The sequence below is a fragment of the Hydra vulgaris genome, chromosome 08 (assembly GCF_038396675.1).
Source record: "Hydra vulgaris chromosome 08, alternate assembly HydraT2T_AEP".
NCBI lineage: Eukaryota > Metazoa > Cnidaria > Hydrozoa > Anthoathecata > Hydridae > Hydra > Hydra vulgaris.
In genome coordinates this window covers 56,608,265-56,635,000 of record NC_088927.1, presented here as the reverse complement: position 1 = coordinate 56,635,000, position 26,736 = coordinate 56,608,265, and the positions used below count along the sequence as shown (strand labels likewise).

At 30.1% G+C, this 26,736-nt stretch overlaps 2 protein-coding genes and 1 long non-coding RNA gene across 4 annotated transcripts in view; 2 read left to right on the top strand and 1 right to left on the bottom strand.

The window, feature by feature from the left end:
• Positions 1 to 2,966, bottom strand: part of LOC136084387 (uncharacterized) — a 4,632-nt gene extending 1,666 nt beyond the window's left edge. The window contains exon 1 of the long non-coding RNA XR_010640532.1: positions 2,842 to 2,966. This is a non-coding gene — a long non-coding RNA (uncharacterized LOC136084387). The remainder of the gene's footprint in view (positions 1 to 2,841) is intronic.
• Positions 1 to 16,073, top strand: part of LOC136084390 (TNF receptor-associated factor 5-like) — a 124,662-nt gene extending 108,589 nt beyond the window's left edge. For both annotated transcript variants that reach the window (XM_065804394.1, XM_065804395.1), the window contains 2 exons: positions 8,745 to 9,158; positions 15,801 to 16,073. In XM_065804394.1, the coding sequence (XP_065660466.1) occupies positions 8,745 to 9,158; positions 15,801 to 16,070 (684 nt within the window). In that variant the 3' untranslated portion in view covers positions 16,071 to 16,073. The remainder of the gene's footprint in view (positions 1 to 8,744; positions 9,159 to 15,800) is intronic.
• A 5,139-nt stretch (positions 16,074 to 21,212) lies between these two features.
• Positions 21,213 to 26,249, top strand: LOC136083473 (uncharacterized). The gene has a single exon (XM_065802874.1). The coding sequence runs from the start codon at positions 21,213 to 21,215 to the stop codon at positions 26,247 to 26,249; it is 5,037 nt and encodes a 1,678-aa protein (XP_065658946.1).
• Positions 26,250 to 26,736: the final 487 nt, after the last annotated feature.

The window sequence follows — 26,736 nt, the reverse complement described above, 5'->3', positions numbered from 1 at the left end:
ATATATATATATATATATACATAACCTAAAAACACTACTAGATTAAAGAAGTCTATTTATTTTATTTTATAATTTGGGCTCATTTATCGCTATTTTCGAAAACTAACATTTTGTTAATTTTCAAGAGGAGAATATGGTTATAATTAAACACACGTTTATAAAATATAAAATTATAAAATGTTAAATTTTTTCACTGAAAATCTTCACCCATAAAAAGTAGATATAAAAATAAAATGCTATGACTATTATCAAAAAATATATAGTCTTTTATCAACATCGTGAACCAGAGCTGATATGACAAATCCATCAGGTGTAGGCATGCAGACACACTTCCGCAAAATATTGTGTTTTTGCTTGACACAAGGAGTAGAAATAGAACTTTTGCGTAGAAAAAATATGTCAATATCCTTTGAATGCACAAAATCAGTAAAAAAATTGTCCAAAGAATGCTTCTTGAATTTAACGCAATGAAGTTGATCACCAACAACTTTTTCAACAAATACAACACTTGAGTTAGTTATAAAACAATTATCTTTATCAGAAACACTAACGCAGAAAGTGTTTTTTGGTGTTTGATGAAAATCATTCAGCTCGTCAAGTCTTTTGGCTACTTGTATCAATAGATTTCTTGTTCCACTGATCATTTTTTTCACTTTTTGAAGATAATTTTCAAACTTAAATGCCGAGAAAATATCAAGAGACACACCATAATTCCGAACATCTTCACAAAGATGCAAAAGACCGTGTACATTATAGACACAAAACAAATGGTCATACACATCTACTGAATTAGTTACAAAGTATCTTAGTAAGTGTTCTGCATTCTGAAGATTACGAATTGCATCATCACTTTCACACAGAAATCTTATAGCAAGGCACAGACTTAAAAAATATTTGTAAGCATAGTTATTAACAAAACCTTTAAGGGCAAAAATACCAGTGTAAAGCAAAAATGAGTGCAATTCTGTCGCTTTCCATCTATCCAACTCAACAAGACTTCGTGGATGTCTAACAAAGTCACTTGGAAGTTTACCATTCAAACTGGTTAGCTTCTCAGACACCTGGTTGACAATGTTGGCAGATAGTTTTTAAGAAATTGTACCTTTGATACTGCCCTTTAGAAAATATTATATTCTACGCATAACACCAAGACAAACAAGATGCATATAATCAAGTGGAAACGTACTCACAAAACCAATAGACTTAACATCATGTAATGAATTTTTTCTGGTTTGATGAGATCTATTATAATCATCTTTGAAAAAGTAACCATTTGTCCGAAAGATCTGGTCCGTTCTTAAAACAACATTTTCTTCATGGTGGGAAAAAACAATACGATTTTTTAAACTCTTCCCTACCATTGTACATCTTTCGCATGAGTGCAAATCAGTATGACTAACGATTCCTTTTAACATTGCCCTAGAAGGAGCATCGCAAACAACTGCATAAACAGTAACAATGTAATCAATGTTATTAACATGAAGAGCATTATGCCGCAATTCATTTAACTCATCTACTAAGGTACGCAAGTTCACAATGAATGGTGGCTTTTTATTACCACAAAATAAACCAACTGCAAATGGTTCCATTCCTAAAATTGAAGCAAGTATTAGCCATAATTGGGTAGAGTTTGATTTTAACAAAGGTATGCCATCAATATTAAAAGTTAGATAAAGAGAAGTTTCTTTGAATTATTTGGAAGAAATTTGTTTTTCAATTTGTGTTTTTAAACCCAAGTAAATGTAGTCACCATAACCTTTAATATTGATACTTGCAATACTTCTTTTAGTTTTTAATAATGTCCTAGAATCTAATGGTACACTTTGCTTACACTCCAAAAACAACTTTAATGCACCATTAATACATTGTCTTGTGCATCTATTTGTAAAAGTCCATTAACGCAGTTTAGAACATTAGCTTGCATCATAAATACTATTTTCATCTTCTTTATTACCATAAGAAACACTTTCTGAGGATATTAAAGAAACATCTATTTCACTATTGCAATTACTCAAATCACTTTCAATAAATAGAAAATCATTATCTTCTACATCATTTGAAATATCTGTAAAAATATTATCACTCTGTTCATTTCTTGTTATATCTGAAGAACCTTGTGTAGATACAGACATCTGATAACAGCTAACCGCCGTTTCCTCGACAATGATACTGAACTGAAGACATAAACAAGATTTAAAGTTTATAATTTTTTTCTAGCAATTTTAAACTTATTTATGAAACAAAACCAACAGAAAAAATAAATATTTATAAAAAATACATAACTAAAATATATAATAGAGCCTTAAAAATATCTTTGGTACAAATCAAAAGAAACAGAAAATATAAAATAACTTGTCATTAACGCATGAGTCACAAAAAAAGACAAAGAGAGGGAAATTTCTTTATTTTTCTCACCATTATTCAATAACCTTATAAGTTATAAGGCTATTGGGTTTTACTAGACAATAATGTTCCTAGACAACAACAAAACAATATCATTGGGTCTTCCTAGTCAATAATACTTTATGCAGAACTTATCATTTGTCAATGTAGCCTAATAAACTTAATAAGTAGCCTAGTATTATTAGTTTAATAAATGTAATAAGTAGCCTAAATTTAAATAGTACCCTGGTATATTAAATAAGTTGTAACATAAGTTATATAATATTATATAATATATTGTATAATATAATATATAATATATTATATCATATAATATATATAATATACTATATAATATAATAATTATTATGTAATGTATAATATTTCAAATGAAGTAAGCTTCATAGACAATTTTGACAGTCTAAAGTGATATATAATGGGATTGCGAAAAAAGTATACCTTGTACTTGGGTTCGATCTTTTGCGTGTGGCTATATAAAAATTATCTGCCATAACGTATCTATGATTTTGATTAATATAAATCGATAACACTTAGAATCTAAGTGTTATAATAAAAAAGTGTTGTAATCTAAGTTAGATGGAATGTATTGATAACACTTAGATATTATATTTTGTTTAGATAAAATATTATGTGACTTTTTAGTATAATGCATTGCGACATTATAAGTTATTATAAAGACTGACACTTTTTTTTATTTATTATAAAACTAAAACAACAAAAATTATGTTATCAGTAAAGTAAAGTAAAAATAATTATAATGATGAATATATAAACCATATTACAAAAAATTAGTAAATATAATAAAGGATATCTTTACAAGCTTCTAATCACAGGTTTTCATTACGAATAAAGTTCCAGAAAAAAAAGAGTTCCAAAGAAAAAAGTTCCAAAACCAACAATATTTTAAAAACGTGACTTTCACGTTTTTATCAAATAAAATAGTCACCTGGACAAGGTCACGTAAAATACACGTGATTGAGACGTGAATAAAACGTTGCGTGCCTACTGGGCATGGTGTTCACTTGTAAAAAATACAAAATAAAATTATTTTACGAAAGTGAAAGTGAAATACGAAAAGCCAAAAAAAAAACATTAAAAAACTTATTCTAATACTTGGAGGGCTAATACATGTTATACATATATGTATATATATGTATATATAAATATATATATATATATACATATATATATATATATATATATATATATATATATATATATAAATAAATATATATATATATATATATATATATATATATATATATATATATATATATATATATATATATATATATATAACTGGTGATGCGGAAGTTATTGGACAAATCCTAATTTCATTATTTGAGCATAATAATTAGTTTTTGTGGTTTTATGCGTAGACATAAACGTTATATAAAATATAAACTTTATTATTTGAAACACATATATTTAAAATGAGGTTAAATGCAGCTGAACGAGAATCTTTTCAAAAGCGACTAAAAATTTTTTTTGTAAATAAACCTAATATAAAAAATCATTTTGAAAAAGAAGGATTTGCTCAAAGTACAATATATGATAACCTACAAAGACTTGAAACTATTCAATCGTTTTCTGATAAAAAGCGCTCTGGTCGTCCGACATCCTGGACTAGAAAAAAGAAATCCGAATAAACGATTCTTGTCAGCAGTCAAAAATCGGTCAGTCAGAGAAAAATAGCAATTAAATTCGGTAATTCAATCGACAATTGGTCGTCACAAAAAATGAATATTAAATATAGAAAACGTGAAAAGACTCCAAAATACACTATAGAACAACAAATAAAGGCAAAAAAAAGAAGCAGGAAACTAGTTAACCAACTCTATAACACAAAATCGCTTCTAGTCAACGATGACGAAAAACACTTTTGTTTTGCAGGGGACAACATGCCTGGAAATTCTGGATACTACACAAACAACAAAAAGACATGCCCAAAAAATGTTCGTTTTCTGGAAAAGAGAAATTTCCAAAAAAAGGAAAAGAGAAATTTCCAAAAAAATTATTAATGTGGATAGCCATATCTGACCGTGGAATGTCCGAGCCATTGTTTCGCGCTTCCAAGGCTGTAGCAATCAATTCATCAATCCATATTAATGAATGTTTAAAAAAACGACTTCTTCCATTTATTCACAAGTATCATGGAGACTTTAACTATTTATTTTGGCCAGATTTAGCAAATTCTCATTATTCTAAAGATCTCTAAATTGGATGGATCAATATGTCTATTACGTTTATAAAGAATCCAATCCCCCAAATGTGCCTCAAGAACAACCAATTGAAAATTTTGGGGGACATTTGGCACAGAAGGTTTACAAGGAAAATTGGCAAGCTTCAACAGAGCAAGTTTTGATTGATCGCATTAAACTAAAAGTATAAAAAATTGATTTAAACTTTTTACAGTCGCATATGAAAGGCGTCAGAGCAAAATTGAGATCAATTGCAGATGGTGGTGTTTTTTCATATAAAAAATAATATATTTTTATTAAAAGATAAATGCTTTTTTTTAAAAAAAAAATAATAGTAGTTTGTTTTTTTATTTATAAATAAGTTATTGACGTTTTCATTGTGTCCGATAAATTCCGCATCAGCCGTTATATATATATATATATATATATATATATATATATATATATATATATATATATATATATATATATAAATATATATATATATACACACATATATGTGGTAAATATATATATATATATATGTGGTAAATATATATATATATATATATATATATATATATATATATATATATATATATATATATGTGGTAAATATATATATATATATATATATATATATATATATATATATATATATATATATGTGGTAAATATATATATATATATATATGTCGTAAATATATATATATATATAGATATATATATATATATATATATATATATATATATATATATATATATATATATATATATATATATATATATATATATATATATATATATATATATATATATATATATATGACAAAAGTATAGGATTTTAAGTCATCAAAGAATTAACTATACGCTTCTCTATAGGTAAGTATAATCCATTTGCTTTTTAATAAAATTTCCTTGATGATAAAAAAAAAGAAAGTAAGGAAAAATTTACGAAGAGAAGTCAAATTTTAACTTTTTTTAAGTTTATTTAAAGACTTTTAAAAAATTTTTTTTTTTAAGGATATTTAAGGTTTTTAAGGAGGAGTGGGAACCCTGATGATAATTTCGAGTTATTTTTTGTTAAAAATGTAAAAAAAATGGTAGAGTATGAAACACGTTAGAAAATAGGTAGCACACTTTATTAAACGAGTAGTGAGAAACTTAACGTGTAAAATAATTTTAAAGCTCAAAAAGTTTCTGAAGGATATGTTAACTGCTTGAACAATCGATGGACTCTGTTTATGTGGTGAGAAGAAAGAGTTTTTTAAATTCAATTTTAAATTCAAAGTCTTTCATTAAATTCTTTTTTTTAACTATGATTTTATTAATACTGCCACAAGTACTCTTGCTTTCAAATAGCATACAATGCAAAGACAGTAAACGTGTTACGTAAAATCTGTATGGAGAGATGATTTTAAGTTCCTATTTGAGTTGCGCAAAGCATGCATTATTTGCAAGAATTTTGGCCAATATCCAAACAACTATTGAATACAAATGTTTTACTTTAAAATTTTTTTAAATAAGGAAACTATAATGTCTCACAAATTTTTTTAAAGTGCATTACAGATAGCTTATTCACACTTATAAAAAAAGTAAAATTGCCACCTTAAGGTAGAATATATATAGGATATGTGCCTAAGGATATGCACATATTAGGATATGTACCTTTAAATATACAAATATTAGGATATGTTCCTAGTGTAACATATCCTATAAGGTGATATATCTTTAGTAGGGTATGGTTTTCTACACTTTAAATAGCACATAGCTTTAAGGTAGAAAATTGTACAACAAATCTTTTTTTAATACAATTTTCTATATATAATTTTCGATATGCCAACTTATATATTTAAATCTAATATTGTTCACTTTACAAACAGTTTTACAGATTGCATAAACAATAGTATCCATGGTGATAAAAATCTGTCATTTCTAAAAATGGCAGATATTATATTATGTTTTAGGAAGAATGACCCAACTGATAAGTCGAATTACAGTCAAATTAGTATTTTACCAGCCCTTTCTAAAGTTTTTGAAACTATTTTATATAAACAAATGATATTTACTAAACCTAGATTTGATAAACTTTAGTGTGGTTTCTGAGAGGTTATGGTACTCAATGTGTTCTTTTTTTGTTACTCAATAAGTGGCATGATTTTATTAATAATCGAGGCGTTATTGGATCAATAATAATAGACCTCTCAAAAGCATACCACTATATCTCCCATGACTTAAAAATTGCTAAATTAGGTGTCTGTGGTTTTTCGAAAGAAATTCTTAATCTCTTTCTATCCTATATTTTTTGTCATGAGCAAAGGGTAAAAATATTCTGCCTCAAATTGGGTGGATGTATTATCTAAAGTCCCTCAAGCGTCAATCACTGGACCTATTTTGTTCAATATGTTTATCAATGATCTATTTTTATTTATTAAAGATACAGAGTGTTGTTATTTTCCTGATGATAACACTACTTATGCTTGTGATTATAGCTTTGAGGAGGTTATTTTTCATTTGCAAAAAGAAGCAACCAAAACCATCAAGTGGTGTCAGATAAACTCGATGGTTGCGAACCCAGATAAGTTCCAACTTCTTTTAGTTCAAAAAACACAAAAAATCAATCGCTAAAAATAGATAATATAAAGGTTTTTGCCTCCGATAAGGTAAAACTACTTGGTATAACAATTGATAAAGATCAAAAATATGGGGAACACATTAATCAGTTATGCAGTAAAGCTAATGGTAAACGTTTTTCCTTAGCACGCATAAGAAATTTTTTATCCCGTGATAAAAATATTTTGCTGTTAAATGCTTTTATTTTGTCTAACTTTTCTTATTGTCCTCTAAATTGGATGTTTTGTTCAGAAAAAGATGACAAGCAAATAAAAAGATTTCATAAAAATGCTCAAAGTATAGTCTATAAAAGATTTGGTTTGTCTTTGGATGAATGATAATATTTTGATAAAAGTCCAAGAATCCATCTAATAAACTTGAGATTTCTTATAATGAAAACTTTCAAATCTATTAATTGTCTAAATCCAATATTTATGAAAAACATTTTTACTATAAAAAATTTTATGTATAAACTCCATTGTAGCAAAAATTCATTCTACCTCCTAAATGCAGTAGAGGTGTAGTAGGTAGAGCGCTCGCTTCATAAGCGAGAGATTCTGAGTTCAATCCCCACCACGTCTCTGCTAGTACCGCGCTCAACTTGTTTCTCCACGCAGCAGCCTTGTTTATCAAGGTTTGTGTTTTGGAGTTATAGAGTTGAGAGATATACCACAAATAAGTAGCCTCCTCTTTTGTAGTGGCCTTCTCGGCCTTGAGGAGGTGAATTAAAAAAAAAAAGAAAAAAAAAGAAGTACCTCCTAAAGGCTCCATATATAGTTACTCATGCTGTACGTTATATAGAGCCACCACGCTCAGGAACACTCAAAATAGTGAGACCATGTTTGCAAAAAGTCTTGAGGTGTTCAAATAACATATCAAGAATTGGTATGGCGATAATTGCGCATGCAAAAATATTTGTTTTTAAAATTTTGTTTTATTCTACACTGACTTATATCTTTAGCTAAGAGTGTATTATTATAAATATTTTTTCTTATATTGAAACAATTGTAATTTTTCATGACATTTTTCTTTTTTTATGATACAATTGTAATTTTATTTATGACATTTATATGTGTGTGTGTATATAGAGTCAAATGTGTACTGTCTATAAAGTTAAATGTGTTGATTTAAATTAGTTTTAGTGTTAACTAAAACTAATTTTAAATCATGTAAAAATCAATTGAAATAAAATTTTAAATTAAAAAAAAAACAACCTTAATAAGCATATATTAAATGTTCTACCCCGAGTCAGAAACTTTTAATTCTTTTTTTAGTGTGTAAATTTGTGATTATTTGCTTCATTATAATAATGAATTTTTAATTTCTGGCTCATGATTGTTAATTGGCTACATTCAATGGCAAGAAGGGGCGGTAGAAAACAACAGTAAATCCCGGATGCTGCGTTATTTAATATTTTTTCTCCTCTTTTTTGTCTACAACTTTTGAATCAGTTAAAGAACTGTTGATTTTATTTTGATATGTGTAATATAGATAATTTCTTATCTTAATTTATATTAAAATAATTAGAATATTTGCTATATTAAAAAGGGAATGAGAAAAGAACATGAAACGCACTCCAATTCTTCAATACAAAACCATCTTTCAATGGCAATATCAAAATTGGACGCACTTGAAAACAAAATTACGTTAACAGTGGATTCACTTGAAAATAAAATTGCATCAAAAGTGAATGCACTTGAAAATAAAATTATGTCAAAAGTAGAATCACTTGAAACCAAAATTGTGTCGAAAGCGGTTGCACTTGAAAATAAAATTACCTTGAAAGTGGAATCATTTGAAAACAAAAATGCATCAGAAGTGGTTGCACTTGAAAATAAAATTACATCAACAGTGGATGCACTTAAAAATGAACTTATTTCAAAAGTGGACGCACAAAAAGATGAAATTATGCTACATGAGAAAAATTTGGAAATAATTAAGGCCTTTCTAGCAGTTAAAACGGTAAGAAAATGATTTAAATAAAAACGTGTTTTAAAGTACATAAAAATAAAAACCAAAAATTGACAAAAAAATATATGTAATAATCAATTACTTACTAATTGTGTCCAGCCGTGAATGTATTTTGCTCAGAGTTGAAAAGTAAAACTCATAATATTTAATATATTAAACAATTTGAAAAAAAGATTGAACATGCAATAAAATAAAATTATTAAAAAAGATTGAAAAAAAAATTTTTTCTTTAAATGAAAAAGATATATAGTTAAAATTTTTGAAGTTATTTAAAAAAAAGTATTCTTGGGCAATCAAATTATAATTATTAATTGTGTAAAGTTCCAATATCAAAAAACGTTTTAGGCAGGGTAGAGGGGGCTAGTTGAGCAGTTTTAACTAAATCTAGCAGATCTCATAAAAATTGGATCGGACTTACATAATTTTTTCAATATTAGATAAATAATTTAACCTGCTAAAAATTTGTTAAGAATAAAGTATAGTTTTTGATTTTTTTTAAACATATTGCCTAAATTTTGCAGAGCTGTTTAACCTGCACCAGCGGAGTAAGTTAATCAATAGTGTGTAGCAAGTTGAAAAATCAACAAACAAATGAATATGTATGGTACGAAACTTGGATGAACCATCAATAAAACTTTCACTAACAGTAAGCGTGTGTATAGATTATTAATTTTTTATTTTATACACTTTAATGACGTAAGTAAAAAAAGTGAAAAACTTAAATATTAAGAAAGTCTCATAAAATATAAAAGTATAATTTTATACAACTATCTTCAACTTTGAAGCCAGATTTAAGCATTATTTTTTTTTAAAACATATGTAAATAATGTACCGCTCTATTATTTCTCATCAAAGTTGTGATTTGCAAATTTGTGTTTGATAGTTCAGTTCAATTTGTTTTCCTCAAAGCTGATCAACTTACCCCTCTAGACAAGGTGAAGAAAAAACGGTTAATTTTAAATAAAGTAATTTTAAATAAAGTCTGATAAGATGATAAATTATCATAAGCATGCAAGAGAAATATTGTATAAATTTTTTTTTTACTTTTTTTGTCCAAAATAGTAAAAGTGCCCATATATCTTACTCAATAGATTTGCAGCAATCTTTTGTTGCGCATTGCGTTAACATTTTAATTCCCCAATTTTCATCAATTAGATGTTTTGTCATGTGATGCGTAGTTTTTGAGATATTTTAACTGCCCAACTTGCTTAACTAGCTGCACTCTACCCTACTCAATATTGGTTTTATCAAAGTAAAAAAAATTCAAAAAACAAGGCTGTAAATTTGAGTGAAGCACTTAATAAGATTTAATCTGCAAAAGAAAGTTTTTTACTGATATTTGGGTGGTGTACGTTGTTTTGGGAACAGGGAAAACGACTAAAATTTGCATAGTTATAAATGAAAAAAATAATTTTATAAAAATTTTAATATACTCAGTATATATTATGTTTAGTGATACGGAAACTTCATATTTGGTTCAAAAAATTGAAAATGACCACATAAAGTTTTTGTGAAGTTTTTTTTTTTACATCATATTTATTTTTGTAAAGAACTTTATTAAGATTTCGAATTTGCAATAGCAAAAAAAAAAAGAATCCAAGAATATATTGCTTAGGATTTGGTTGTTTAAATAAAAAAAAAATACCAAAAAGTATAAATATTTGGGAGTAAGCATTTTCATTAAAATATAAGCACACGCAACTTATATGATTGATTTCGCTATCATGACAGATCATTACCACAACCATAGGTCATGGTAAGTCTGTTCCACACCCGACTTTTTCTAAACTGGTTCTTAATTTGGTCTCTATACTTTAATTTATTTTAGTAAACGGCAAAAAAAATAATAGATTTAAAGTTCAGTTTAACAATTTTATTGTTTTATTAAGTGTATGGTAAACAATAAATTTTCGTAAGAGCTGCACTTATTTACTTCAACATCTTTTACATAATAAAAGTATCTTTAACCTGTAAGACAGTTGCGTAATATTTCTTCAGGTATTTTTAGAAACTTAGGCTATCGTACTATAATAACCCTCTCATTAAAATTCATTTAAAAGCAAAATTGGACCTTTTTCGGAAAAATGGGCTAAAGAGACCTAGTTATTTCAGATAAAAGTTCGTTTAAAAAGCTAGTTTGGACAAATTTGGAAAAACGGACCAAGGAGATCTACTTATTTCAAATATTTTTTTTGTAAAAAAACTGTTAACGTTTGTAAAAAGTTTTTTTTACAAAAAAAAACTCTTAACATTTGTTAGGAGTTTTTTTCACAAAATTTATTCCATTAAGCTGTTTTTAATGCCGAGTTAAGCAAATAAATTAATAAATCTGTTGTTTGTGCCAAAAATCGATACTTAATGCAAATGGAAACCGTCTAGATCGTAATAAGGTGATAAAAGTATAATTGGTTTCCATTCAAATGTAAAAAAAAAACAGAAATATAAATAACAAAGCAAAAAGAGCCAATATATCCATTTAAAATAATAACTCCAAAGATATAAAATGAAGAAAATAATAATAAGAAAATTATTAAGAACAAAAAAACACATTTTCCTTGCGATAAAATAAAAAGAAAGCTTAAATAAAAAAATTACAGAAAAATATTATATTCGTTATAAAAAAGTATCAAAATTACTTCTAAAAACAATTTAAATTGATATAATGTTTTATTATTATATAGCTTTAAGTAAATGGTACAAAAATTATTAAACTTCGTTTTAGCTTTTTAATTTTGCATTTCTTAATTTCATAGCAATGTAGGAACTTTGTTATGTACTTCATGTATTTATTTGAAAACTCAAAAATGTGACTACGCAAATAACAAATAAGAAATTTGCTTTGAAAGGTGGTTTTTCTTTTGTAAAAGTTTTAAGATTTATGTTTGTATTAATGCCAGTTGGTATAAACAACTCTTTTTAAAAAACAAAGCTAAAAATAAATGATCAAAATAAGATAAAGGTTTTTATTTGAGAACTGAACCCTTAGTTTTTAATGATTGATCTTATGTAACCAGTTTCAGTAATAAAACTACCCAATAATCATTTTAAACTAGAGACAACAACGTAAAAGTAAACCAAGACATATATTAACACAAATCAACACAACAATAACATCACAAAATTTACAAATAACAAATAATTTTTCTAAGCACTTAGGAATCCCTATAATAATAAATATATGCATACAAGTAAAAAAAACTATTTGTATAAATAATGACTCACCCTAAGTAAAACAGAACGTAGAGCAATTGAGGAATGATGCCTTTAATGTTTTAATTATTTGATGAGGAAAAAAATTATTTCAAATATTTCCAGAAAACTGTTGGGATATCCGTAAATAATAACAATTTATGGATTTATATGGGATTTCGGAAATATCCACGAAAAGATTATCCTTGAAATTAAGAACAATTACAAATACAACATTTGTGAAATTATTATTCCATGACATACCTTTTTATGCATGTTTAACAAACTAAAAAAACAAATTATTCAATGACTTGGTTCTGGAACATGCTACATAGAATGGATTGTATGAAAACGAAGACATTTCCAGATTAATAGCAACTTTATTATAAGTTTGACGATGACTTTTTTTTATTGTCATTGACTATTGTTAATAAAAGTGTCTTATGTAAGTAATTTATATAAACAAATATTATTTTCTTGTTTAAATACATACATATATATATATATATATATATATATATATATATATATATATATATATATATATATATATATATAATATATATATATATATATATATATATGTATATATTTATATATATATATATGTATATATATATATATGTATATATATATATATATATATATACATATATATATATATATATATATATATATATATATATATATATATATATATATATATATATATATATATATATATATATATATACATATATATGAATATATGCATATATATATATTTATTTATAAATATACATATATATATAATATGTATATATATATATATATATATATTTATAGATAGATATATATATATATATATATACATATATATATATATATATAAATATATATATATATATATATGTATATATATATATATATATATATATATATATATATATATATATATATATATATATATATATATATATATATATATATATATATATATATATATAGATATATATATATAGATATACATAGATATATACTTTTGAAGATTATTTGTTTTGCTTCTTAAACTTTGAAGCACTGTTAAAATAATTTTATCATTCAATGCAAAATTATTTATGAAAAGATAAAAATAGTTTTACATTGCTTATTTAATGTTATTGATGAATCCTAAAAATTTCTGTGGATCTTCAAAGTTGTTAAAAATTCCATTTAGACAAACTATTTTTCTTGTTGACTAACCTCAGTTGTCTGATGTCAGTGATCTATCATGTAAATCTGATATAAACTTTATTATATTCGAGTCAGAATCAGAATATACTAATTCAGAATCGGAGAGAGATGTTTCTGATTCTAATGCACAACTACAAGTACCACAGTTCCCATTAGTAAAAATATATTCGCTACTGCAACCACCACCACCAGTACGCCAAACGCAAAAAAAAAAGGAAATCTTATTCGGGAGATAAAAAAAGCTGATGGTGCTGAGCAAATAAATCTTCCATTTCTAAACAGTAACAATGAAGAAGGTGATGGTAATATAAACTCAGATGAGCCGATGTCATATGTACGATGATTTCTAACTGATTTCTTCAAAATAATGTTGATGAGTCTAATAAATATGCCTTACAAAAAAATATAGAGAAGAATTTACATTTGGACAAAAATGAACTAGAGCAATTTATTGGCATTTTGCATTTAATGAATTTTGCTCCCATCAACACGTATGTACTCGACCAATGAGTTTTGAAAAAGTTGCCTCAGTGATGACAACTCGAATAGAAAAAAAAAAGTAGTTTCTTCATTGCAATGACGACATTCAGCGTCCAGAAAACTGTACTGATAAGCTTTACAAGGTACGTCCGATCATCAACATGCTGAAGGAAACTTTTATTCGCCTGAAGAAATTTTGTGTATTGATAAACAAGTTGTTCTTTTCAAAAGAAGATCCTCTTTGAAACAATACAATCCTCAAAAACATAAAAATGGGAGTTATAAGTTTTATATTTTGGCTAGTGTTGATGGAGTGGTTCATAATTTTAAGATACATTCAGTTTTAATTGATGTTTGTAAAAGACAGTCTGATTTGGAAGCATCTTGAAATACTGTGATGCACTTGTTAGTACCCAGGCAAGTACCAAATGTAGCAAGGCATAAATGGCACCAGGTATTCTTTGACAATTGGTGCACTGGATGGGAACTGGTGAAAACGCTTTACGATCAAGACATAGCATGCACAGGAACAATGCGTACAAACAGATTCCTAAATGTCCACATGCCCACTGATGGTGAATTAAAAAAAAAAGGCAGAGGTTCAGCTGCCATCAGGGATACTACAGTTGATTATGTTGCACTTCGTGTTGTCAAAGGGTTCGATAACAGGGGTGTTGCTTTGCTAACATTGAGGGGGTGAATCCAATAACCATTGTTAATTGCTGGGATAGAAAATTCAAGATATTTGTTTCAGTCAAACAAGCCTCTATTGTTTCTATGCACAAGAAATATATGGGTGGAGTCTTTGATGGCATGCTGAGTCTGTACAAGATCCATATTCGATCCAAAAAGTGATTTCACAGTATCACAAACTCATTTAACATTTTCTTGACTTGCTTGTAGTGCAAGAAGGGATACTCTAATGTAGAAAATGACACCAACCTCCAAGAAAGATATTTTTCCACTACGCATATTTAAACTAATAATGGCCAAATGCTTAGTCCAGTCTAAGAAGGTTTCCAATAGGCGAGGATGACCATCCATTTCTGTTAACCAACTTCCTAGAGCAAAAAAGAGAAGGGGTCCTGCTGGAAATATACCTAAGCCACCACTAGAAAAGGTAAGAGGGGTCAATTTTCTTCTTTCGTAGCTAAAAAGGGTCGTTGCCAATACGCAGGCTGCACTGGGATCACAAAAGTTTTTTGTGACTACGGTAAAGTTCTTTTATGCTTCACATCTAACTCCCATGCCACGGGAAGGAGATGTAACGATTGGCAAGGGTTTTCGAAAGTTTCATTAGACATCTGTGAAAACTCAATGCTGTATGCAGGGGATGCTATATGAATTTTACTTGATAGTAAATAATATTAAAGAAGCAATAAAAAAAGTTTTTCTTATTTTGACTTTTATTCGCCCACCTAGAGTAATTCCAGATGGGATCCAGGGGGAGCAAATTTAATTTTTGTACTCAAGGATGATGTAATTTATTGTATTTTTGCCTACTGGAATAAGTTTGTGGCTAATTTATAACCATACATAATACCTTATTCATTGACAGGGTAATTCTTATCACCATTGCAAACAGCCTAGGGTGGCCTTAAAGCAACAAACCGCAAAATTCCCCAAATTTCGGAGATACATAGTAGCCTTGTCAAATTGGCACCTAACTTCCCGAAACCACTTCAGCACTTCCCCGTTCCCGAGTCCTTGTCCTACTGCCTCAGTTTCATGGTTTTCTACTTTTTTGTTTAGCAACACTTTGTCACGTTTCTTCATTTTCACGAAACGCCAGAATGGATACCGCATCCGTGTCACAACGCCGAGACGTGCTTCGATACATTGATTACCCTTAAAGCGGAGGAAATCGACGATGCTTCCTGTAATCGAACCGAATTCCTCGAGGTATTTCGAGACCTGCTAAACGATCAGAACTTTCTAGAAGCTTTCGTCATCCATCATATTCACTTTGGCTCAGTGTTTGCTTTCTGTCAAAAAATGCAAAAAAAATATATAGATTCATAAAAATATTTTACTTGTGGGACATAAATTTCCTATAGTTTTTTAATTCTTTTTTAGAAATTTTTATAAAAACTTTTAGAAACCAGTAACCAGTAACCACTGCTGATAAATCTGTAAGACTTTCGGAAGTTAACCAGCACAAGTTTTTTCTTTAATGTCTTTAATATGTTGCTGCTGTATTAGATAAATTCATATATCAAAATCAGGTGCGCAAACGTGCAGTTATTGCTCATAATAGGCCCTAATTAACAAAGAAAAAAGTTTTTATAAGTTACCTTATTTCTTGCAGAACTTCCATTTTTTTTCTTTCCATTTTCTATCCCTTTTCGAGATAACTCTTTTAACGGATTTTGTCAAGGTAAAACAAACCAAAAACTCCAAACAACAACCCAATAACAAATAGGGTGTGTCATACTGCAAGATTTTTTTTAAAAAAGTATTAACAAAAACCCCCAAGAAAGAAAACTTGCGTACGGCTAATTTAAAAATAAAGCCAAAAACAAAAAAAAGATTAACATAAACGAATTTAAAGACCTTTCAAGCTCTAGTCTGAGCTTCCATATATTTCATATCTACGATACATATTTTCCATATCTACCATCAAGAAAAAAACAAATTCTGAAAACGTAAACATTAAAAACCTCTTTCAAAAAATCCTTTACTTTATTTTTATTAGGGATCGCACTGTCTGGGCAGATCTGCGCAGATATGCGCAGACAGTGTGATTTGTCTGCGCAGGCGTCTGTGCAGACGTCGGTGCCGACAAAACTTACTGCTTTGCAGACGATTTTTTGAAATCAACAAAAATAGTTTTAAACTTATATATATATATATATATATATATATATATATATATATATATATATATATATATATATATATATATATATATATATATATATATATATATATATATATATATATACCTTCTGCGGCATTTTCGGCCGTTAATGTGAAAGCAATTCCAATACCTGGTGGAAAGAGAAAATTGAGGCGAGATTGCACTTTTTTTTTTTGTATGTCTTTATCGTCTATATAGGAATTGTACATTTGACCAAAGTAATCATACACGAGAGACAATGGAGCTTCATCACTTTCTAGCTTTCTGTTTTCGTTGGAAGGAAATTCAATGCTTTTGACAAGCTTAAAGAGACGGTCCCAAAATGGGTTAGATTTTATCAACACCATAACATCAGCAGATGTATTCTTTGGTTGAATTTCATTCAGTAATGCACTCTCTTCGTCTACCAACTTAATATGAACGTATTTTAATAGCTGGAGACTGCTCATTGATTTATAATAACTAAACCATCGTGTTATACAGACACGGACAATGAAAGAGAAATATTTGCTGCAATTCGTCTTTTATCAAACTTTGCATTCACGATGTTATAATTTTTCACATATTTGATGATTTTCTCTGCATCTTTTACTGTTTTTGTGGCCTCAGTTGTAGAAACTATGTCATTCACAAGCAAGTTGACTCCATGAGCTCCGCATCCGCTAGCCGAGATGTGTGGATATTTCTCCTCGATGATCGTCCACGCTGATTTGATAACAGGAATAACGTTTTCGCTTAACAGTTCATAACGTTTTCGCTTATGAAACTGGTAAATTTTTGTGAGCCAATCTTCTCAATGACTTGAAAGATTGCCGCGGCAACTGCAGATGATTTTTGAATGATTCCGGATGTATTTATCGACGTGTAAAATAAAAGGCTTCTGATCGGGCGCTATAATACAAAAAATCACTATATGATTGCCTCTTATGTTCGTCCAGCCGTCAGACATCACTGTTTAGTTTGTTTCAGAATTCAAAATTTCAATTACGGAAGTAGAACATTTTGTGTATTGTTAGCGCAGATCTGCGCAGAAACATTTTCCAAACCCTAATTTTTATTCATTCGATAATAACAATGTAAACATTTTTTACGCAGCTTTTTGTTTCTAAGTACCTCATTGAGCTTCAGTAAATAATAAATTATTCTTAATTAGTAAGTAAATCTTTTTGTAAAATGTTTTATACATGGTTCAACGGATAATTTGTGATTTCATTGTATTTTTATGTTGTATGTATGTTTGTATATATGAAGGAGTTATCAAAAATAAAAAATAAACGACATAAATTCAGTATAAAAGTTATCTATACTTCATTATAAACATTTTGGTGGTTCGTTTACGCAAAAGTGGCATAGAATTCAAACTTAAAAGTCGAAAAAAGTAAAAAGTGGTTAAGATAAATCTTTATACTACTTTACATTATGTAATTTTGTTGGTTTTGACGAGTTACCAAGAATACTGACACATATGCGGTGAGGAGCTGACTAACCTTTTTGACAAACTTTTAACTTAAATAACGAGTTATTTTGCACACAAAAAATGGCCCTCATCTCCCTACTCCCCAAAGATGGTAACCGAGCACTAATACGAAACTGGAGACCAATCTCACTGCTATGCGCAGACTAAAAATGAATTGCAAAAGCGCCAGCACTGAGACTCTTAAAACTCCTGAATGTTTTACTCGGATTAACGCAAACGTGCTAAGTACCCTGAAGAATCATCTTCTAAATATAGTTCTTGCCAGAGATTTTATTCATTACACAATGTATTGGAAGCTGCCTGATCACTATCCATTATCATAAACAGCAAGGTTTAAGAAGGGCAAACTCTTTAAAATTGAGAGGGGTGTTTTTCAAGGAGACCCAATATCCCCCATGCTGTACTGCCTGGCAGAGGAAACACTTCCTCGCGAATTTCATTCTAATAAGTTTATAGACAGCAGGTTTAAAAATACTCGGAATTATATTCCACTCAGATTTTGCCTATACAGGCAGAATAAACTAGCACACTTCCAAAGAAAAGTTCCAAAAAAATATCCAAAATTGCCTTTCCTTGAAATGCAAACGAACCTTTGTCAACACCCTTGCTCTGTCATGCTGTGGCAAACGTATTCCTTAGCTCAAAGCAAGACCTCAAAAAAATAGATAAAACAATCTCTACCTACCTTTGGCAGAGCATATACTCTGAACCCATTAAAAGAGACATTTTGAAATAAACCAAATAATAAGTTTTGATAAGTAAGTGCCACCAAGGATTTTTCTGCCAGGAAGTATTTTCTTGCAAAAATACACTCTGGCATACTCTAATATAGTTCATAAGTTAAAACTAAATATCCTCAATGGCTATAAATTACTTGAAAAAGTAACACAAAATCCATAAATCAACTCCAGTTTTATTATAGTTTTATTATAAAGATCTAATTGAAAAAGGTAATGTTGAGATCTTCAACATTACCAAAAAAGAAAAAAATATTTACACCCATATCTCTCAACAAAAAGAAAACATGAACATTAAACTAATTCAACTCAAATGGGAGGCAAAATTCAAAAAATCAATCCGATGGAAATAAATATGGGAAAAGAACTTTGAGTCTTATGCTCAGGGAACAAGCACTTAGAAAATTAAGCGTGGGCAATCCCTTGGAAACTCCAAGTATAAAAATTGTAAAAATTGACACTCTTTACCTCTTTATCTTCTGCAGCAAGGCTAGAGCTGTGTGGAAAATAATAAAAAACATTTATGAAAAACTTCTCCCTTTGAAACCATTTAACTCGGTACATGCCCTCTTCCTGATAAACATAGAGGACCTACCAAAACAAAATTTTATTTCATAATATATTTCAACTTTAACACACATTACCACTAATGAGTTATGAAGATGTAGAAACTCAAAGCTTAAAGAAAATCATGATATTCCTGCCAAAAAATAAGTAAATCATAATATTCCTGCAAAAAATATACTAAAAGAAATTAAATTCACCTGGAAACTCCATTATAATAAATACTCTAAAGAAAATAGTATAGAATAATCTCAAAAATTTCCCAATAAATAGTGCAATAAGCAACTGCAACAATCAAGATTTAACATTCACTATATAAATATAGTGAAATGAATTGCAAACACAATCATAAGAAACGTAAATCGGATCTTCAACCATAGATAAATACGAGAACGAGCATGACCCTAGCCATCTAGTGACAGCGAAGGTTATGTGAGTACATTTAAAGGGTTACTTGTCACGATGAATATATTATAAGCACAACTACGCGTGTGTCCCTAGTGCACGACGGACATGCTTTTATTTTTTAAATACAAAGTTAAATAGCCATCACAATATTTTATAAACACGCTTTAAATTTTATTAAAGATTAATTTTTATTATTATATAGAACGCATGCGCTTTACATTAAGTTATATTTTAAACGAGCAGCTTATTTAAACGAGTGCTATTAACTCCTTTTGAAACTAAAGTATTATATATTTTAAAACATTTACATTCAAAATTTGAGTTTGATACAAAATCTTTACCAGTTGTTTTTTTATTTTAAATAATGTTTTGAAAACTAATTAAATTAATTAACTTTTGTCGATAAACTTTAAAATTTCTTGCTATATAAAAAAGCTTAATATAATATATTATTAGTGACCCTTGAGTGTAAACTCTCCCAGGCTATTTTTTTTATTTTATGCCTTAAACGGTATGAAACAGTATATAACGTTTCATATAACCCCCGTTATATATGCAAACTACCCATATTGTGAACTTGTTTATGAAACCCCTCAATTTATGGAAACCGTAAAATATTCATTTATTATATTCGGTATTTCTTAAAGACAAAATTTGTAAATATATATATATATATATATATATATATATATATATATATATATATATATATATATATATATATATATATATATATATATATATATATATATATATATACATATATATATATATATATATATATATTGTGGTGAATTACGTCTTCCAAGATACTAACAACAATTAGCGGTTGTTTCTTAATATAAACATTAATGTATTTGAAATGATGTGGTCTTCGTAGAGGTATGGGAAAATTACGCCAACGTAATTAATTGTAATTAAGTTTATTTATTTTGTGGTTCTAAACTTTATATAAAAAAGGTGATATTTGTAAATAATTTATTCGCAGTCAGATGAAAATAAAATAAAATTGATAAACGAGTGAAATCATTAGTGTCTCAGGGAAAGTATTAAAAATTTCCCCACACTAAAAGGTGGCGACCCTGCCAGGACCTACGAAACCTACGAGTTAGTAAAGAATGGACCAAGAGCGAATTTACCAAAGAGAAGTCAGCATGATAAGAATAAACATTAAAAACATAGAACGCAACACGATTAATGGCGACAAATCAAGCATAATCTTGGCGCTGGACAAAATAACAAATTTATTGGGAAGATTTGAAATGGCAAAGGATGAGCTGACCAGGAAAATGCTTGACGACGGCGAAAGCATCGATTCAGTTGAAGAATGGCTTTCGAAACCAGTAATGGAAGTAGAAGCAGCAATTGAAATCAAAAACAAAATGGTGGACAAGTTGGATTCGATAAATAAAAACGAATGCGTCAGAAAATTTGAGTATGAAAAACAAATAGTGGAACAGCAGTTAACGATTCAAAAAGAAGCAGAACAAGCCTCATTGAGAAAACTTCAAAGCGAAGAAGAATGGTATTTAAAGAAACTAAAAATGAAAGAAACATTGCGTAAATCTCTTGGAAACGAAAACGAAGCTACTAAACAATCTGTCAAACTTCAAAAGTACACAATTACAAAATTTAATGGCGATTATAAAGACTGGTTGCGATTTTGGAATCAATTCACGGTAGAAGTTGACAACTCAAACATATCGAACATCAGCAAATTCAACTACTTGCTGGAACTTGTCGAAGGAAAGCCCAGGGAGGATATACTTGGTTTACCTCATTCGTTGGAAGGATACGATGAAGCTAAACGCATACTACAAGAAACTTACGGAAAAGATATTTGGGTTCACAAAGCATTGATTAAAGATTTGGAAGGATTGACGGCTATACATAGCTCGTACAAAATCAAAGAAGTTCACGACTTTTACAACAAGCTTGCAAGAACTGTACGAACATTGAAAACTATGCAGAAACTACAAACGGCTCAATCATTCGTGTATTCATTGATGGATAAACTTGGACCAGTTCGTGAAATACTTACACAAAACGATGATGGATGGGGAGAATGGGGACTGGAGCAACTTGTCGAAAAGTTGCAAAGGTACATTGAAAGGAATCCGTTGAACTCAACTTTTAACTCAAGCGACGAACAAACAAAGGGCGATAAAAAGAACACGAACGTTCAGTCAAGGCCCTATGAACATCGAAGCACTACGTTTAAACAATACAATGGCAGTCTTTATGACAAAGAAACCAGGGCAACTAGTGGAAAGCATGGATGTGTCTACTGTGGGTTACAAAATCACAAAAGCGAAGATTGTACAAAAGTACTAACTGTTGCAAGACGCAGGGAGATTTTAACAAACAAAAGATTATGTTACAACTGCATTGGTTACGGACACTCGGCGGTAAATTGTAAATCAAGAGGATGCAGAAAGTGCAACAAAAAACATCACACGTCCATTTGTCAAGATAGGAACGCAACAATGGGTGGTAACATTGAAAATAAAAAAGAAAACATGGGAACGGTGCTTAATGCAAGCACAACTATTCACCCAACAGTGATCGCAAAAGTAAATGGTGAAAAAGTAAGGATAATGTTGGATACGGGTGCTGGAAGTTCCTATATATGTACGAATTTGATAACAAAACTAAAGTTGAAACCTACACGAAAGGAATATAAAAGTATTGAACAGCTCTATGGAACTGTGGACAAGCGTGTGGAAATATATAAGGTTACGCTAGAATCAACGACAATACCGGAATTTAGCATCAAAGTCGAATGCGCCAACGCAGAAAAGGAAACACTCACCTTTTTACCGAATCCGATGATCAAGGATGTTAAGAAGCATTTTGCAAAATTGAGGAGGCTGAAATTTAGCGATGATGAAGGGAGTGACGAACTTCAACCTGTTCACATTATACTCGGTGCGGCTGATTATCAGCGAATAAAAACCACGGAACCGGTAGTTCTCGGAAAAAATCCGGATAAAGATCCCGGAGCCGAATTAACGATGTTGGGATGGACTCTTTCTGGGAGACGAACACAATTTAGTTCAGGTATTGAGAGAAGTTTCTTATTGAACACTGGTCGTGATGAGTTTGAGCAAATGTGTAGTTTAGAAGTACTTGGATTATCGGACACAAATAGTGAGTCAATGTTCCACCAAGACTTGAGCGAAAAACTGCATCAAACCGAAGAAGGTTTCTATGAAACCAGAATGCCGTGGAAAAAGGGTGTTGTTAAACTACCAAATAACAGAAACCTGGCTCTTAAAAGATTGGGAAGTGTGACGACTCGATTGAAAAAACTTAAAAAACTAGAACAGTATAATGAAATAATGATGGAACAGATCAATGAGGGAATATTGGAAATGGCACCAGAAAAACCTACGGGAGAAATTATTCACTACGTTCCTCATCAAGTAGTAGTCAAGGAAAATGCCGAGTCAACAAAAATGAGAATTGTTTATGATTGTTCAGCTAGAAAAGACGCTCAGTCACCTTCATTAAACGACTGTCTAGAAGTGGGACCATCGCTGCAACCATTAATTTTTGACATACTCGTACGAAATCGAATGAATAAACTCTGCGTTTTAGCTGACGTGAAGAAGGCGTTTCTACAAATTCGAATACACGAAGTGGATAGAGACGCACAACGCTTAATTTGGTATAAGGACTTGAAGAATATGGAATTAACGGATTTACGATTTACAAGGGTGATTTTTGGTTCAAGTTCAAGCCCTTACATTCTTGGTGCTACCATTAAAAAGCATATATCAAAATACAAGGACATTTATCCTAAAACGGTGCTTGCTTTGGAAGAAGATACTTATGTCGATGATATACAAGCAGGTGGAGAAACGGAAGATGAACTTATCAGGTTTAAAAATGAATCAACGCAAATCTTAATGAAAGCTGGGTTCCAGCTGCACAAATGGCATAGCAACGTGAGCAAATTGGGAAGCAACGCTGAGGGCAAATCAACAAAAATACTTGGGATTCCTTGGAACAAAGAAACGGATCAACTATCGATTGACTTTACTGCTTGCATCAATAGTGGAGATAAAGAAGTGATAACAAAAAGGAAAATGCTATCCGCCATTAACAGTGTTTTTGACGTATTGGGATTTAGTGCACCTATTTTAATCACTGGAAAAATATTATACAGTCGGCTATGCTTGTTAAAACTCGGATGGGATCAACAAATTCCATATGAACTTTCAGAAGAATGGAAGACCTGGATCAAGGCAATACGAATTAAAAGAACTATTTCAATTCCGCGGAGCGTTCTGTCTGAAAGAAGTATTGAAATGGAGCTCCATGGATTTTCAGATGCAAGTAAATCAGCAGTATGTGCATGCATCTACATTGCAGTGAGCCACCGATATTCGAAAACCAGTAACTTACTTGTAGCGAAAGCACGGATCGCACCAAGGGATCTTAGTATTCCTAGACTGGAGCTGGTAGCAGCACACACCTTGAGCAAGTTAATAAATCACGTTAGGAAGACATTGAACAAGTATAATATTATTGAAGTATATCATTGGGTTGATAGTACTGCAGTACTTTATTGGTTAAAAGAAAGGGGCAGTTGGTCACAATTTGTCAGGAACCGAGTTCAACAGATATTATTAAATGGAGAAGTAAAATGGCTTTATGTCCCAACAAAAGAAAACCCAAGTGATCTTGGAACAAGAGGAGTAAGTCCTGAGAAACTAACAAGTTTGTGGTTCAATGGACCTATATGGTTAAAACACAAAGAAAATTGGCCAATTCAACCAGAAATATTTGAAACGCCGAACGCATTATGTGAAACTATTCATTTAAGAGAGAACGTCAGTATGGCAACAGAAGAAATAAAGGGACTTCATATATTTAAGGAAATATTGAGTAAACACAAGTATTGGAAAATCATAAGAGTATCATCTTTCATAAAAAGGTTTATTTACAATTGTCGGAATGAAGAAAAAATAACAGGACCACTGAATGCTGAAGAGATGATAGAAGCGGAGTTGGTGAATCTTAAGTTACTACAAGAAGCTGTTGCGATAAAGTCCAATGTGGAACTTAAACAGGATGAAAAACAGCTTTGGAGGTGTCATGGAAAAGTCTCTGGGTATAATCCAATATTTGTACCAAAAGGTTTTCAACTAACTCTAAAAATTATTGAGTATCATCACGCGAAAACGTTACACGGGGGAGTAGGAGATACAATGAGTAGCATTAGAGAAAGATTTTGGATACCAAATTTGAGAGTTGCTGTAAAGAAGGTCATTCGTGAATGCAATCTATGTAAGAGATATAGAGTGAAACCGCTGTTACCGCCAACAAGAGCAATGTTACCACGTTTTAGAACTGAAAATATCGAACCGTTTACGGTTACAGGTGTTGATTTTGCCGGTCCGCTAAAGTATAAAGCGCAAGGGAAGTTGGTTGAAAAATGTTATGTTGCACTGTTTACATGCGCATGTACAAGAGCTGTCTACCTTAGACTTTGTCATGACCTAACGGCAGGAGAATTTCAGAGAACTTTAAAGGAGTTTGTTGTAAGAAAAGGACCACCACAAATGATGACTAGTGATAACGCAAAAACGTTTGTGGCAACAGGGAAGTGGTTACTAACACTTAAGAAGGATGAAAATCTCGCAAACTATCTTGCTACCACAGCCATAAAATGGAGGTTTAATTTATCAAGAGCGCCATGGTGGGGAGGTTTGTTTGAAAGATTAATAGGGATAATGAAGAAAAGTTTGTCAAAAACAATTGGGAAAGGCATCCTAAACTTCTTTGAATTGGAAGAAGTATTGCTGGATGTGGAATGCGTTATGAACAATAGACCACTTTGTTATCAAGGTGACCAATTCGATAAGCAAGTATTAACACCAAATGTATTAATGAGGGGTAGACCGGCAGTTTTGCTTGAAGAAGATATCGATTTAATAACAAGGGATGATTGCGCATTACGGAGAATCAAGTTTGTGAAAAGTTGTAAGAATCACTTAAGGAAAAGATGGATGAACGAGTACGTGCACGCAATGGAAGAACGACAACAAGCAAGGGAAAAGAGAGGTAACGTGAAACTCCCAGAGGTCGGAAGTATGGTACTCATAAAAGACGATGTGAAGGACAAGGCTCTTCTCAACATTGGTTGAATTGAAAACAACATTAAGGGGAAGGATGGAGTTATTCGTGGCTTTAAAATACGTCTTGGAAATGGTTATGTAATTGAACGACCAATTCAGTTGGTGTGCGACTTGGAAATGGGGTGTGGGGCAGAAAGCGGAATCGAATCGGAAGAGAATTTAGAAACCAAGGCCGAAGAGGATACCTTGAAAAGAGAACCAAGACAGGCGAAATTAAATGCACGACAAATAATCAGTTCCATCATGGAAGACGAGATGGCTGATTAAAGCCGAAGTCTCAGCTTTAATCGGGGGAGTGTGTGGTGAATTACGTCTTCCAAGATACTAACAACAATTAGCGGTTGTTTCTTAATATAAACATTAATGTATTTGAAATGATGTGGTCTTCGTAGAGGTATGGGAAAATTACGCCAACGTAATTAATTGTAATTAAGTTTATTTATTTTGTGGTTCTAAACTTTATATAAAAAAGGTGATATTTGTAAATAATTTATTC

Excerpts from the sequence above, each read along its gene's own strand:
- LOC136083473 (XM_065802874.1), top strand. The coding sequence starts at position 21,213 with ATGGACCAAGAGCGAATTTACCAAAGAGAAGTCAGCATGATAAGAATA.